We start from the raw sequence: 14088 nt of genomic DNA on the forward strand, positions 1-14088 counted from the left end.
TTTGTTCACTGTTAGATTAAAGTTAGGATATTTATTTTTGTAAAACTTAAACAAATAATGCAAATATTCATACAGAAAGTTTGTGTTTACTGAGTGATTCATTGACTTCGTGTCTCCCGACAATAATAAAAACCCGAACATTTGATCGTTGTTGCACCCGGAGGTGTTTTGGAGCACACCGGCGTGGTGTAGCCGCCGCGCGTCTTTCTGTCTTGCAGAGGGAACAAGATCAGGTGAATTATTGTATTTTTAAACGGGTTATGATAAGTTGAGTGTTTTAATTTAAAAAAAAAAGAAAGAAAGGGAAACTCTTAATGTATGGATCTGTTTTGGGAGGAGTTGCTAGATGCTTTTACACACCACGAGCATATCATAATTAGATTCCAGTCTTGTTTTCAGATGTTACGATTGTTAATGTACACCGAGTTTTTTTTTAAACATAAAATAATGGTGCTCTTTCTTTGGTTGCTGTTTAATATATGCAGTGAAGAACAGAGAAGGCACGACCTTTAATTAATACATAATGCACCTGTGCTTGTTAAGTGTATAATTTAATAATATAGCGATTTGATACATAATATTTAGTTTTAGTCATTTTTACTATTAATATCAGCGAGATAATTTCCTCTGTCCTGCCTGTCTCTCTGGAACAGTGGAGTTGTCCACTCTGTGTGCAAGACGACGTCTTTTGAGTAATAATACCGTTACCTTTTACTCGAGAGCGGTTACTAGAGAAGCCCAATTGTAGTATCAGAGGTACAGTAAGACGTTAACGTGAAGCTGTGGGTCTGCCTTTGTCGACAGCTACTAAAAACGTAGTCGCTGACATTTTAATTCCGCGGCAACCCAAATAGAGAATTAAGAACATTCCCAAGCTCTCGTCCAGAATAAGTGAAATTCTACTACAGAGTTCCTTTATCAGTGATTGTCCTGCAGAAGTTTTTAAGATATAAAAATAATATATATTCAGTAATATTTTGATATTGGACTTTTATTATACCTGCTAGGCAACCGGTACACCCGATTACAAAGTGTAATGATTGCTTTATCACGTGCGTCACGGCCAGTGACCCTAGATACACATTCAAAACAAAGAAGAGTCTCCAGTAAACCAAAAGAAATGTCCCAAAAGAGAAGAGAAAGGGTACCACTGTCATGAATAAGAGCAGTCTGGTTTCCTAGGATGCCTCCTTCTGCCGCACTGAAGAAAGAAATTAATGTCTGCTTAGTCTCTTGATTGCCAATAGCTTTCTCTCCAGGCCAAAAAGTCCCCAACAGTGTCGGGATGTGCTCCCCCTACCTTGTCTCTCTGCAGCAAATCATCCAGGACAGGGGGAGAAAGACAATCCTGTGCTGCTTTCTGCTGCTGCTACTGCTGTGGTGTAAATATTGTGGTGTCTGGGCAAAACAGTGAGAACTTCAGTGTGTGTTGATTGCCAGCTGTCCTGCTGGGTGCACCAGGAAGATTAGAAGACACTGAGTAAAAGGTGGGCTCTGATGTAAAAAGAAAAAAAGGAGCAGAACCAATCCCGATTGTGAAACACTGGCCATTAAGTCAATATGGCCCCCAAATTATGTTGCCCTGCCTTCCTCACACAGTCAGGTGGCTTACTGTTGACAGTGAGGACTTGGCACTGGACATCATTTAATGGTCCACCCCTTGCATATGAAAGCTCGACTTAGGGGAGGCGTCTCTTAGTTCTCCTCTCTCCCTATCAATATCAAATATTTGCAAAATTAATATTTTAATATTATTAATACAAAAAGGTGTATTAATTATTTATTTCTTCTTACAATTTCAGATTTCACAATGCCTGTTCTCCGATAGCTGGACCTGATGCTGAGGTCCGGTCTGTTCATGAAGAGGGCCTACTCTGTCCTCCGGGTGGCAGTCTTCCATCACAGGACACTGAGGCACTTTTCAGCCCCCTTCCTGAGCCTCGGAGGCCCCCGGCCCCCCTCCCTGCTGCAGGCACAGCCCCGCACCCCTGGGCTACTCCTTAGCTGCAGGACCTTTAAAAAAGTCCTCAAGACGCCCAGTGACCTACCAGCCTCTCCAGTGAGTGTGACGGACATCAAGCAGTACCTGCGCTCCAAGAACATCCCTTTCCACGATGGCTACAGCTGTCTGCACGCCCGCAGCCTTTTCCGGGAGCCAGAAGGGGGCGCCGAAGGGCCGGAGAGGGACAGCTTCTCCATGTTCATCGACAAAACCACTGGGCAGTTCCTTTGCAAGGAGACGCAGGTGGAGGGCAGCTGGGAGGACCTGCAGGACTGCGTGGAGGTGTTGCAGAAGGAGCGCTGCTCCTCTCTGACCCCAGAGGTGTTGCTGGGATACCGAGAGAGCGAAGAGGAGCAGGGGGAGCGAGAGGCAGACCACCGGGAGGTACTGAGGATCTGGGCAAGCTCGGTGCCACTTTCCGAACTTCCTGACGAAGAAACCCAGCTGGTCAGGGCGATGTTCGGCATGGGCAAGATCTCGAATGCCACCCTGAAGAAATTTGGGGTCAGGTTCTTCAAGCCAACTAAGGGTCTGGTCTTCCCCTGGTTCAGTGCGTGGGACTCCAGCCTGAGGGGGCTCAAGCTGCTGTCCGCCCAGCGTGGGGGCAACGACAAGGTCGTCTACTCCGAAGTCACTTTCCCGCGGCCTGGCGCGTACCGCAACCTGTTTGGGCTCCACCTGGTTGGCCGCAAGGATGCGGAGGTTGTGCTGACCAGCCAGGAGGTTGACACGCTGGCCGTCACTCAGGCAACGGGGCTGCCCAGCGTGGCCCTGCCGCGGGGCACGAGCTGCCTGCCTCCCGCCCTCCTGCCCTACCTGGAGCAGTTCAAGAAGGTGTTCCTCTGGCTGGGAGGCGACATGCGCTCCTGGGAGGCTTCCAAAATCTTCTCCCGCAAGCTGGGCCTGAAACGCTGCTCCCTGGTACGGCCCGGAGAGGCCCAGCCCTGCCCCAGCGAGGCCCTGGCCCAGGGCAAGAACCTCGCCCGCATCCTGAAGGCTGCCATCCCGGCCGCCCACAAGTCCATCGTCTCCTTCCGGCAGCTCCGGGAGGACGTCTACGGGGAGCTGGCCAACAAGGACCAGGTGGCCGGGGTGAAATGGACCCGCTTCCCCGAGCTCAACAAGATCCTGAAGGGCCACCGCAAGGGCGAGCTGTCCGTCTTCACCGGTGAGCGCTGGCGGCTTGGGCCCAGGCCTGGGGCGCTGGCAGTATTGTCAAGCGTGATGCCTAGAGCTGGCTGCAGGGTGTAGCACCCCACCGAAACAGCCCGCGAGGAGCTGCATTCTCTTCCATACAAAAAAACTAAGAATCCATTCAGAATGTTGTTCTTTTCAGGTTTCAGGAGAAGTTATACTTTATTTTTGAGTGCTTACAGTGCCGTAAAAAAGTATTCACCCCCTTTAAAAATCTCTTGAATTTTTGTGTAGTTTCACCGCTAAATGTTAACAGAGCTTCTTATGGGACCTAGTGGTATTTAAAGGGAGTCTGAGTGAATTAATAACACCAACGTTTGGTGCTTGTTTCAGTTATTACATTAATATAGTCATCTATGGAATTGTAGATATTCACAGGTACTTTTTTTGAAGAAAGCTTGTAATGCTGAAATAACCAGCTATGCAGCCAGAGCCTTGTCTTAACAGTGCTCACATTAAAATGTGGTGATTTAAATAACTTTGGGTTGACGATCTGATGATGGTACTGATGAAGCTGTGTAGTGTTTGAACTCTTTCTAGTGTAAAACTTCTGAAAGGGCCTGGAAAGGTTTAGGAAAGATGGCGAACTGCGAGAGCTGTGCATGGCATGGTCAGGCGGGCCAGAGTCTACTGATTTCTGGGGTTCACAGTGCTCCTCTCTCTCTCTCTCTCCTCTGCCCCTCCCAGGCCCGACCGGCAGCGGGAAGACCACCTTCATCAGCGAGTGCGCCCTGGACCTGTGCATGCAAGGCGTGAGCACGCTGTGGGGCAGCTTCGAGATCAACAACGTGCGGCTGGCCAAGATCATGCTGACCCAGTTCTCCATGCAGAGGCTGGAGGACAGCCTGGAGCAGTACGACTCCTGGGCTGACAAGTTCGAGGACCTGCCTCTCTACTTCATGACTTTCCACGGGCAGCAGAGCATCAAGTAACGTATCAGACCCAGATAGTTACAGCTCACAGCTTCCTGTGTCGCTGCAGGGGCCTGCTTCTGCAGTTTGTGGCCACAGATCTGTTTCTTAATTAAGCCCTCGTTGAACTGGTGATCTCTACAGACATTCCATCCATCCATACGTCTGTTTTCTCATCACCTCATCCAATTCAAGGTCGCAGGGGAGCCAAAGTCCTATCCCAGCAAGCACCAGGCAGAAGGCAGGACACACCCTGGCCAGGATGCCAGTCCATGACAGGGCACAAACAGATAAAAACATGCACATACTCATACCAGTTTTCCCACAAGCCATTTAACCTACCAGCATGTGTTTGGACTGTGGAAGGAAACCTGAGCACCTGGAGAAAAACGGGCCATGTTGTCAAAGTCAGTTTCACGTCTTATAAGATGTGGCTTGATGAGATTCTTGGCTTGATGTGCTGGATGTGACTCCTCTCCTGCCCAAGCTTTCTAACGGTGTGTGCTGACCACACACTTTGTCTCCCAGGACCGTGCTGGACACCATGCACCATGCAGTGTACCTGTATGACATCAGCCACGTGGTCATCGATAACCTGCAGTTCATGATGGGCCAGGAGTCTCTCTCTGTTGACAAGTAAGCCTCGCTGCCTTTTTCAGTTTAAAAAAAAAAAAGACTTGATTTTTATCTAAAAGTTGTCTCTCCAGTTCTGCCAGTATTGCTCCGAGAGTGAGCCGGGATCCGATACGTAGCATCTATTCTTAAGAGGGAACTTGGCAAAAATCAGTAGGCATGGTTTTTCATCTTAATTGTAAAATTCCACTTTGAAAGATGTTAATTGTTTTTTTTTTCATTTGGAAGAAATTGAGAAGCAAGCTTGGCCTTTGTTTTAATGCCGTTCATGGTATCGTCATGACTCTTTCTCTCCAGGTTTGCACTGCAGGACCACATTATTGGTGCCTTCAGGAAGTTTGCCACCCAAAACAGCTGTCACGTGACCCTCATCATCCATCCCCGCAAAGAGGAGGATGACAAGGAGCTGCAGACGGCCTCCATCTTCGGAACGGCCAAGGTGAGCCACAGCAAGGAGCTCCTGGTCGGTGTATGAGCCTGGTCTACGTCTGGATGAGCGCTTTAGGGACCACAAGGGTTTTTTCCTTGGATGTCCTCTATATGCCACTCAATCCCTGACCGCGTCCTGGTGACTGTTCCACTCATCTGGATTTAGATCGCATTGGGGTTCAGCTTTGGGTCAAATTCCCGATTCTCTGGTGTGTCCTGAACTCTCTGGCAGTGTATGTTGCTAGTTGCTTCTGTTAACTGTACACATGGAGTACAGCTACCTGGCTGCCTTCAGTGCTGTGTGCTGAGGCCTCACTGTACTGTAGGTTGTCTCAGTTTGCATGGTGCAGTTATGGTCAGTGGCTCTTCCACTAACCTTGTTTTCCATTCTGTTTGTAAGTTGTGTTCCCGATCATTGCTTTAGATTTCAGGTTTGTATCGTACAATGTACAGGGCTGAGTAAATATGATATGCAGTGCCATTTGAAAGTACACAGACCACAGCAAACTGCAGTTTTCACATTAAGTTGCTTTAGAACTTTCAGTCACGACACGTCAAAGTAACAATTATTTGTTACATATACACCCTTCTCCCCACATTCACAGCAAAAAGAAAGAAATAATAAGCAGTTCCGACATTTCCTTTTTTCATTCATAAGTATTAAAACCCTTTGTGATGGCAAAGCTAAATTTGAGCCAAGTTTGAGCTATACAATAAGCTGATTGGCCTCAGTCTGTACGCGCATTAATGGAGGTTGGCATGGTTATAGAGAAAGGTGTGTTTATACGGAAAAGTCCTTTAGTCAGACGGTGAATTTCAAGCACAGATTCAACCATGGAAATCCGGATGCTTTCAAAACAAAGTTGTGAGTGGCACAGTTCAGGAGAAGAGTATAAGCCATGGTTTTTCAACAGTTTCAACCAACTTTGCACCCTGGCCTGCTGTAATTTTCTTTAAAAGTTCTCTCTTTTTTTGTGGAATCGCTAATGGACTCGGTCGTTCCATCCATTTTCTAACGTCTTTATCCAATGCAGGAGGGGCTGGAGTCTGTCCTGACAAGCCGTGGGTGCAAGGCAGGGTACACCCTGGACAGGACACCAGTCCATCGCAGGGCAGACAGACACAGACATGCACACGCACACACTCGCAGCAGGACCATTTTCCATAAAGCCAGTTTACCTTCCTGCATATCTTTGGACTGTGGGAGGAAACCATAGCCATTTATCTATATATCCTAAGATTTAGTTTGACCTCCCTGCAATTCTCAATCAAGAAGTTCAAGTAGGTAGCTGCGTCAGCATGCGTAGGCTGCCAAGGAACAAGTGAAGGTTTATTCCATGTTGAAAAGAAAAGAAATGCAACGTTTCGTCTGTGGAGCCTTCTGTGGGTGTGACACCTGAAGAAGGCTCCACAGCTGAAACGTTGTTTCTTTTCTTTTCAGCACGGAATAAACCTTCCCTTGTTCCTCGGCATTCTTAATCAAGAATTATTGGTCCACATCTGCACCTCAGCCTCTGTGTGAGGACACGAGGTGTTCAGCCCCCGGGGCTGGAGGTGAGCAGCAGTGGCCACTCTCTGACACTGTGGTTGTGCTCTCTGCAGGCCAGCCAGGAGGCGGACAACGTGCTGATCCTGCAAGAGAAGAAGCTGGTGTCCAGCCCAGGCCGGCGGTCTCTGCAGGTGGCCAAGAACCGCTTCGACGGCGACGTGGGCATCTTCCCGCTGGAGTTCGACAAGGCCTCCCTCACCTTCTCCTCCCCGAAGAGCAAAGCCTGGCTGCGCAAGGTCAAGAGCAACAAGGCCAACGAGCCCGAGGCGCGGGAGAAGGGGCCAGCGAAGTCCACGGGCCCAGGCGGGGCCGGGAATAAGAAGCAATAATGAGGCTGAGGAATTCACACCCCACCTGCCGATGGCCAACACCAAGGCCACTGTGACTGCTGTGTTCTGAGCTTCAGCTCAGTATCATTTTAATTACATTAATTAGGAACTTCATAGTAATTACCAGTCTTTGTTGAAATGGAGGCTAACGATTCAAAGAGGTCAAAACAGAAGACCCGTTTTTTTAACCTTTGTGGTAACAGTATTTTGGGAAGATCTTTGTGTTTTAATTGGAAACTCTTAAAACCGATTCTGAACTTTTTCTTGTCTGTATGCTAGATGTGCAGAAATTACTTTAAACCAGGGGTGCCCAACCTTTTTTCATGGTTGATCTACTTTTTCATTTACCAGTCCAGCACGCTCTACCAGTGTGAATTGGAAGCTCTGATATAGGGAAAACAGACTGTGGACACATCAGTACAGTAATGATACCCATCACTAAAATGACATCAAATAAAAGCAAGTGACTCATGCTATAGGTGAACAAGTCATGTTCCACATTTTAGAAAAAAGAATATCCTACCTTAATGTGAGCATTGGCACTGAGAAGCTTACTTGAGAACACTTGTAATTTTTTTAACGGGTTGACATTGCTGATCATGTCGATGACATTTTTATTTGGTCCCTGCAGCTCCACATTCAGCTCATTGAGCAGTTCAGTCAGGTTTGTGAGGAATGCTAAATCCAGAAGCCACTGGTCATCCTCGAATTGGGCATATTCACCATGTTCAGATGACTGGTATCCTGTCCAGGGAGCGCTCCGGCCTTGTGTCCAGTGAGGGAGGTGCGGTCCGGCTTTGTGCTTTCTCATAATAATTCAATAGATAGAACTTTTTGAGCACCAGCGAAATCAGTGATACTGTTGCCACATCCATCCATTTACTAACCACTTCACTCAGTTCAGGATCGCAGGTGAGCTAGAGCCTATCCTGGCAAGCAGTGTGTGCAAGGCAGGATACACCCTGGAAGGGACGCCAGTTCATCGCAGGGCAGACACGGACAGACATACAGTTTTCCCAGAAGCCATTGAATCTCGCAGTAGGTCCTTGGACTGTGGGAGGACCTGGGAGAAACCCACACAAATGTAAGGAGAACATCCAAACTCCAGTGATGTTTAAATTATTTTTAGTTTAGAGCTGTGTTGTGATAGATTTCTGTTTTTCTAGCTAAAATAAATGTTCAAAAAGAGCAGATTTGATAATGTGATGACCTACAATACCAGATGTATCTTTATAAAATATGTACTACTGACATAACTGTGAAAAGAAAAGTGTGTGATTTTTATCTACGTTTGTAAATTTTTGAAGAATGTTTCTAATAAATATTTTTTTTTGTATTTCTGTTTTATCACGGTCTCCCACAAGGGGGCAGAGCCAGCACAGTGTTGGCAGGGTGAGCCATCAGCCAGGCTTTCTGAAGGATATCCCCAGGCAGCTCAGATAATGTGAACACAGGAAATGCCTGGGATGAGGCCGGTGGCCTTCTGACACCGCACGCAGAGAGAGGAAGTTGGGAGGAAAACGTCTTTAAATATGGTTTCACAAGAGGGAGCCTCTTCAGCCTGTGCAAAGCCACACAGTGTTGCAGGTGAAGTTAGATCTGTGTTTGGCAGCTTGCTGGAGCAGATTTATCAATATTAAAGTAATGTATAATCCTTTGATGTGCATTTTGAAGATCCACAGTGTCTATGACCTGCCAAAATGCAGCTTATTCCTGCAATTGGGAAAGGAGTCTGTACTAGAATCAGCGGGGAAAAAAAACAGTACAGTGACCCTGGGTAGCGCGATTAACACATGCTCTGACTGTCTGATTACTGTATGTAATGCATACATGATATTTCACACACAAAGAGTAAAAAGGTATGTCTGGAAGAGGCCTATCAGAAGACAGGCCAGTGTCAGGTGCTTTCTTAAGCGCAGGTCATTCACAGCGTTTCGCTCCAGTTATCGTCCGTTGTATGTGATTTACCAATCATGTAGCAGGAAATTTCCCCAGTGTCTTAAAATACCAAAATGCATTGATTCCACAGCCTGGATGAGAAGTTTATAATCTCTATCACAAATGTTTGATTGGTAGACTATGCTCAGCCAACAGCAGACGGTAGTGGGGCCATACAGTGTGCAGGCTTCTCATATCCTTATCACTCCCAGGTGAGGGCTGGTCACAGGTCTCTGAACCACAGCTGTGACTTTTCAGTAGTAAAGAAGGTGTAAATGTCATTGCCAGAACATTTTACATTTCACATGTTATGTGCTGTAGAGTGGTATAACAAAACTTGAGATTAGACTGGATGAGAGTGAAATGCAATGTACATAGTGTTTTTCGTGAAGAAGAAGACACATTTTTCTTAAGCATTCTGGATTTTGGAAAGTAATTTGGAGAATGAAATAGGACGCTTTTAGCTTGGATTGGTTTCTTTATTGAATGCACAGTAAATGCAATGTGTTATTATTGTCCTGTCCTTTCTGGCTAGCACGCTAGAGTGTGGGGAAGGTACTGTAGAGTAGCTGGTGTCCTAGTTAACTGGAGCTGAGGATGACAGCTGCAGATAGGCCAGCCATGGGTTCAACCACTGTGGGATTGTAGCCTCTAAGTTGCTACAGTATACTTGTATAGTGCTTCTAGGAGCTAGGTCACAGGGTTATCTATTCATGCAGCAGATGTTTCCTTAAAAGTTTATTTGTAAACAATGTGAACACCAGAGGTGGTACAGAGACCTCTCTTTATGAAAATAAGAGACTATGAATGAGGCACAACACCAAGCACAAAATGGAGCTAACAAACTCCGCAGTAACTGATAGTTTGGTTTGGTGTGGTGCCACCGGATGCCAACAGACATTCACAAGGCTCATATTTTTCCATGGGTGTATAATTTTCCAAAGGGAAATACAAATCTGGGTATAAGGATTAAGTCAGCCTTTCATTATGGAAAAATAGAAGTTTCGTCCACGCCACTGTCCGTCCGCTTTCCCCCCCTCGTCTCTTTTTGTAAGAAAGGTCTAACTTCCTTTATCCATTTGTAAAACATTTTCATAAAGAAAACACAAAAACAAGAAGAACGCAACATTACCCCCACTCCCTGCAAACTCTCTTCACACATCCCCTTTCAGTGGGGCTCCCCTCCAGTTTTCTAGATCAAGGCCCTTAAAATCCAGTCAGCTAAAATGAGTCCCCACTGGCACCATGGATCCCAGCAGTCTGGCGCTCCAGGTCCGTATTAACAGGACAGGAAACTGAACTGGATGTAATGGCTCTTTTCCAGAATTGGGTCACTTTCTAATCAGCTCAACTCACCAGTACAAGCTTTTCTCCAGCACAAGAGTATTGATAACACTGTGTGCAAGGCCCGAGTTGTGCGCTGCCAGGCTGTCTGCATCCTTGTGAGACCCTGTGTGCCAACACCCGAGCTTTGGCAGCAAACAGAGAATGGGTGCTGCTCTGACTGATAACACCAGGGACACCCAGCAAGAGGCAGGGACAAACTGAGAAAGCCCTGGCCGAATATAACCATGCCAAACCCCATTGGCTCCTGGCTGGGGACACGTGGCAGTGTTAAATTTCAGTAATATTCAAATTTCAGATCTTACTGCATAACCACAACCAACCACTACTGACGCCAGCATGGAGGTTTCAGAAACTGGGGTTTTTGTGGTCACACTGCAAAGGTTGAAATGTGACTATCCAGAAAACATCAATGAAATAAAGGTTCGGCTGTATAGGCAATCCAGATGTCAACAAAGAGTGGCTGGAATTCGAACAGAATTGAGATTGTTTTGCATAGTATTTCCATTATCCTCTGCAAGAAGGTGAAGTGATTTGCTTTTTTGCCTGAGAATTCCTCTGTCTTGTCTCGGGTTTGTGGTAATGCACGGATCAGTGCAGTAAAGTGTTTCAAAATCGTAGTGCAGTTTAATATGACATCAGTAGAGGGATATGATGGTGAATAACACATGGAAGGATAGCCCAGCACCGGATATACTTACAAACTTATTGTGAGGACAATCAGTTGCAAGCAAGGCAGAGGTCAGTGCAAATTACAGCTCACTACTGGATTTCCCCTGCGGAATGGAAGTATGTTATTACCTTGTTTTGAGCTTTTCCAATTGGCTTGTGTCAGACAGGCAATCAGTGCAGGCAGAGAGCCCGGAGAGGACTATACCCAGATGGGAAACCACCAAGGAAGCAAAGCTTCTCCTTGTTATTCAAATTAACTGCCATTGTTGACCTAATTAGGACTTATATTTTTTACCTTTCTACGAGATCATATAAATTATTAAGTGGTACAAATGACAGCTCCTCTTCAGGTTTTCTACTCGGTACTACTCTTTTGGAACTGTTCCTTATGCCAGAGTAGTTTGTACTTTTTTCTTATGAAATGACGCATTAGACAGTTCTTACGGGTTAGATGGCTATCCAGTCCGTCTACTGAGGCTGTGCAGGGGGGCATAAAGAAGCAAATGAGAGACTGAAAAGAATCAGTGCTCAATCTGCAGTGGGATATTATAAAAATCAGCATTATCTGTAGGTAAGCTGATTTTTCCCTGTAAAAGAGGGCAGCAGAGGTTGTCTGCTCCTTCAGGGGTAGATTGTAAATGTCTCAGGGGAGACACAAATAGAGGCTATCTAACAATAATGTAAAGTCGAATTGGTTACTGCCGTGTTAGGGAATGGTATAATCACTGTTTTGATATTCCATCCCTGGCCAAACAGGATCTGCCTGTGGAAAACTAGAAAGGGAAAGTGGTTCAGAACCAGCCCAGGGAGGGAAGGTTAGAAACGCCAGGGTTGGTCCATCCTCAGCTGATTAACTACTTTCCCATATAATTCCAGAAAATATGGATAAAGGTATATGTAAGTGAAGAACATATGAGTGTTTTGTGGAAAATTGTGTCACAGTTCTGAAGGATTTATATAGATGCAAATGTATCTGGAGAAGACCGATTCAGATTGTCAGTAGGTATCAGTAGAATTGCTAATATAGGAGTATTTTTCTTTTGTTAAATTGTGATTGTCAGTAGTTTTGTGCTCAGTGTAGCGCTATGATGCCACTGCTTGTGGAAGGCTGGATTGTAGGACTCGCACGGCCTTCTGGGTGAGGGCCGATACTGGTGCCGCCCCTCAGGAGTCACTCCTTAGTGTCATTGCTGCTCTCCCGAGTGGGACTTCTACAGTCATGGGTATACCAGGCTTTAGCTTCACAGGGCAAAATTCTGCCAGGCAGGATATCCAATCTTCTGGTGCAGCAGAGTTCACAATTGTCCAAGGAGTGGCACTGCATCTGCTCTGAGCCCTCAGATAACGTGTTTATTGGGGGTATTAACAGGTGTTAAAATTAATTAGCGCAAAGGTATTTATTCTGTCCACAGGGAGTAACATCTGATCTTATATCAATACAAGTCAGTATGCTATGCTGTGTAACTTTGATCAACCACTGATTGACTTATCCAAGATGCTAAGTGTAACTTGATTGACCTGCCCATCAGATGGATCTGGGGTTTTGCTGAATAGTGCAGGTGCTTCACTTCAGGTGAACTGGGAAATGTACCTTTTGTCTTAAGGCTGATTGTACCAGCTGGTTACTTAAAAAACATCCCATGACATGAACCACTTAGAGGAGGTGTCAACCTCGTTACGAGCTAGATGGGTGAGGCCTGTGTGAATGTAAGTGTGTCTTGAGCAGGGCCTGTTGCTGACTGATAGACTGGGTCTGCATGCCCGCAATGTGACAGGACTCTGAGAAAAAAATAAGTGGGCCTGCCTTTTCACACATTGCTGGATTCCGCTGAGCTTGCCTTTTGAAATAAAATCCACATTCAATTCCCGGTGTTATTATTTCAAGCGCAAAGATGTGTCTTATTTTCGTAATGAAAAGCAGACGTTTGGGAGCAGTGTCAGAGAGTTGGCCAGCCCTGGTCCTGAGGGTATGAGTGTTCTCACAGTAAGGAACTACAAAGGCTGCCTGATTGACTGTCTTTTTAGAGCACTCTTAGAGTTATGCAGGTCTGTAAATAATGCACTTTATTGTGCTGTATATGTAGGAATTGTATCCTGCATTATTATTTTAAGTACAATCACCTAGCCCACAGGTGATTACCATAAGCCAGCAGGATTAATAGATGACTCATTTTTAACCTCTGGAACCATTTTGTTTTGACCACATAAGCAGGTCCTTTGTTAAATAATGTAGCTGTATTGAACTATAGCTATATTCCAGTATGGAATGCAATTCCTAGCACTATGTAGCATTCAAAGATCATACTGTACTTAACTGGTCCTGACTTAGTGGAATCCAATCATTTACTAAATTGATAAAACTCACTTGGGTTCCAAGTCTTTAAAAAACAATGATTTAAGACTGACCTATGAGACCAACTGGACTATACAGTAGGTACCCCTGAGCTAGCCTTTGATATCAGCAGGTCAGGATCACATAGTCTTAATCTGAAGGCTGCAGTGCTTTCAGATTAAATTGGGTCATGTAACGGTGGCAGCAGGGTATGCTGGGAAATCACATATTATGAAATCTTGTATTTGTGATATAAATAGAGACCCTTAATTTTGTTTTCACAACATTAGAAGAAATGTTACAAATGAAAAATCTAGCATTTTTGGTTGCTAGTGATTAATGGTAAGACGATTTCATCCAGTCTGAAGGAATACATCAAGGATCATCAAAAAGCATGGCTGAGTAGCTTGTTCCACACTGCCACAACCATTTGTGTAAAGACGTACCTCCTGTTCTGAATTTTAAATGGACTTCCTTGTAGTTTTCATGTGTCCTCTGGACTGTGTTTCACTGGTAATTGATTCTGTGGTTGAACAGTCCATCAGACTGAATTTTACTTTCTGTTTATGCCTGTAGCTTAAAAACATTTGTCAGGATAGCTGCTAGCTGACTTCAGCCTTCATGAGCCAGATTATCATGATAGGCTTGTGTTCAGTACTGCCTGCTACTGACTCCAGCATCTCTTATCAGTATTTACCTGGAACGGTTTGCAAATTTTACAGCAGGTAAGCTACAAAAATCAAATGGGTCAGAAT

General features: G+C 45.4%; 1 protein-coding gene across 2 annotated transcripts; it reads left to right on the forward strand.

The window, feature by feature from the left end:
* The first annotated feature begins 164 nt into the window (after positions 1–164).
* On the forward strand, positions 165–8383 carry twnk (twinkle mtDNA helicase). Of its 2 annotated transcripts, none has more exons than XM_006630903.3 (6): positions 165–233; positions 1803–3170; positions 3884–4124; positions 4636–4743; positions 5038–5179; positions 6772–8383. In XM_006630903.3, exons 2-6 carry the CDS (start codon positions 1838–1840, stop codon positions 7045–7047), a joined length of 2100 nt encoding a protein of 699 aa, XP_006630966.2. In that variant the 5' UTR covers positions 165–233; positions 1803–1837; the 3' UTR covers positions 7048–8383. The 2 variants fall into 2 exon arrangements, with proteins under 2 accessions (XP_006630966.2, XP_015203154.2); XM_015347668.2 differs by lacking the exon at positions 165–233 and adding an exon at positions 1294–1487.
* Positions 8384–14088: the final 5705 nt, after the last annotated feature.

This window comes from Lepisosteus oculatus, chromosome 4 (assembly GCF_040954835.1).
Source record: "Lepisosteus oculatus isolate fLepOcu1 chromosome 4, fLepOcu1.hap2, whole genome shotgun sequence".
NCBI lineage: Eukaryota > Metazoa > Chordata > Actinopteri > Semionotiformes > Lepisosteidae > Lepisosteus > Lepisosteus oculatus.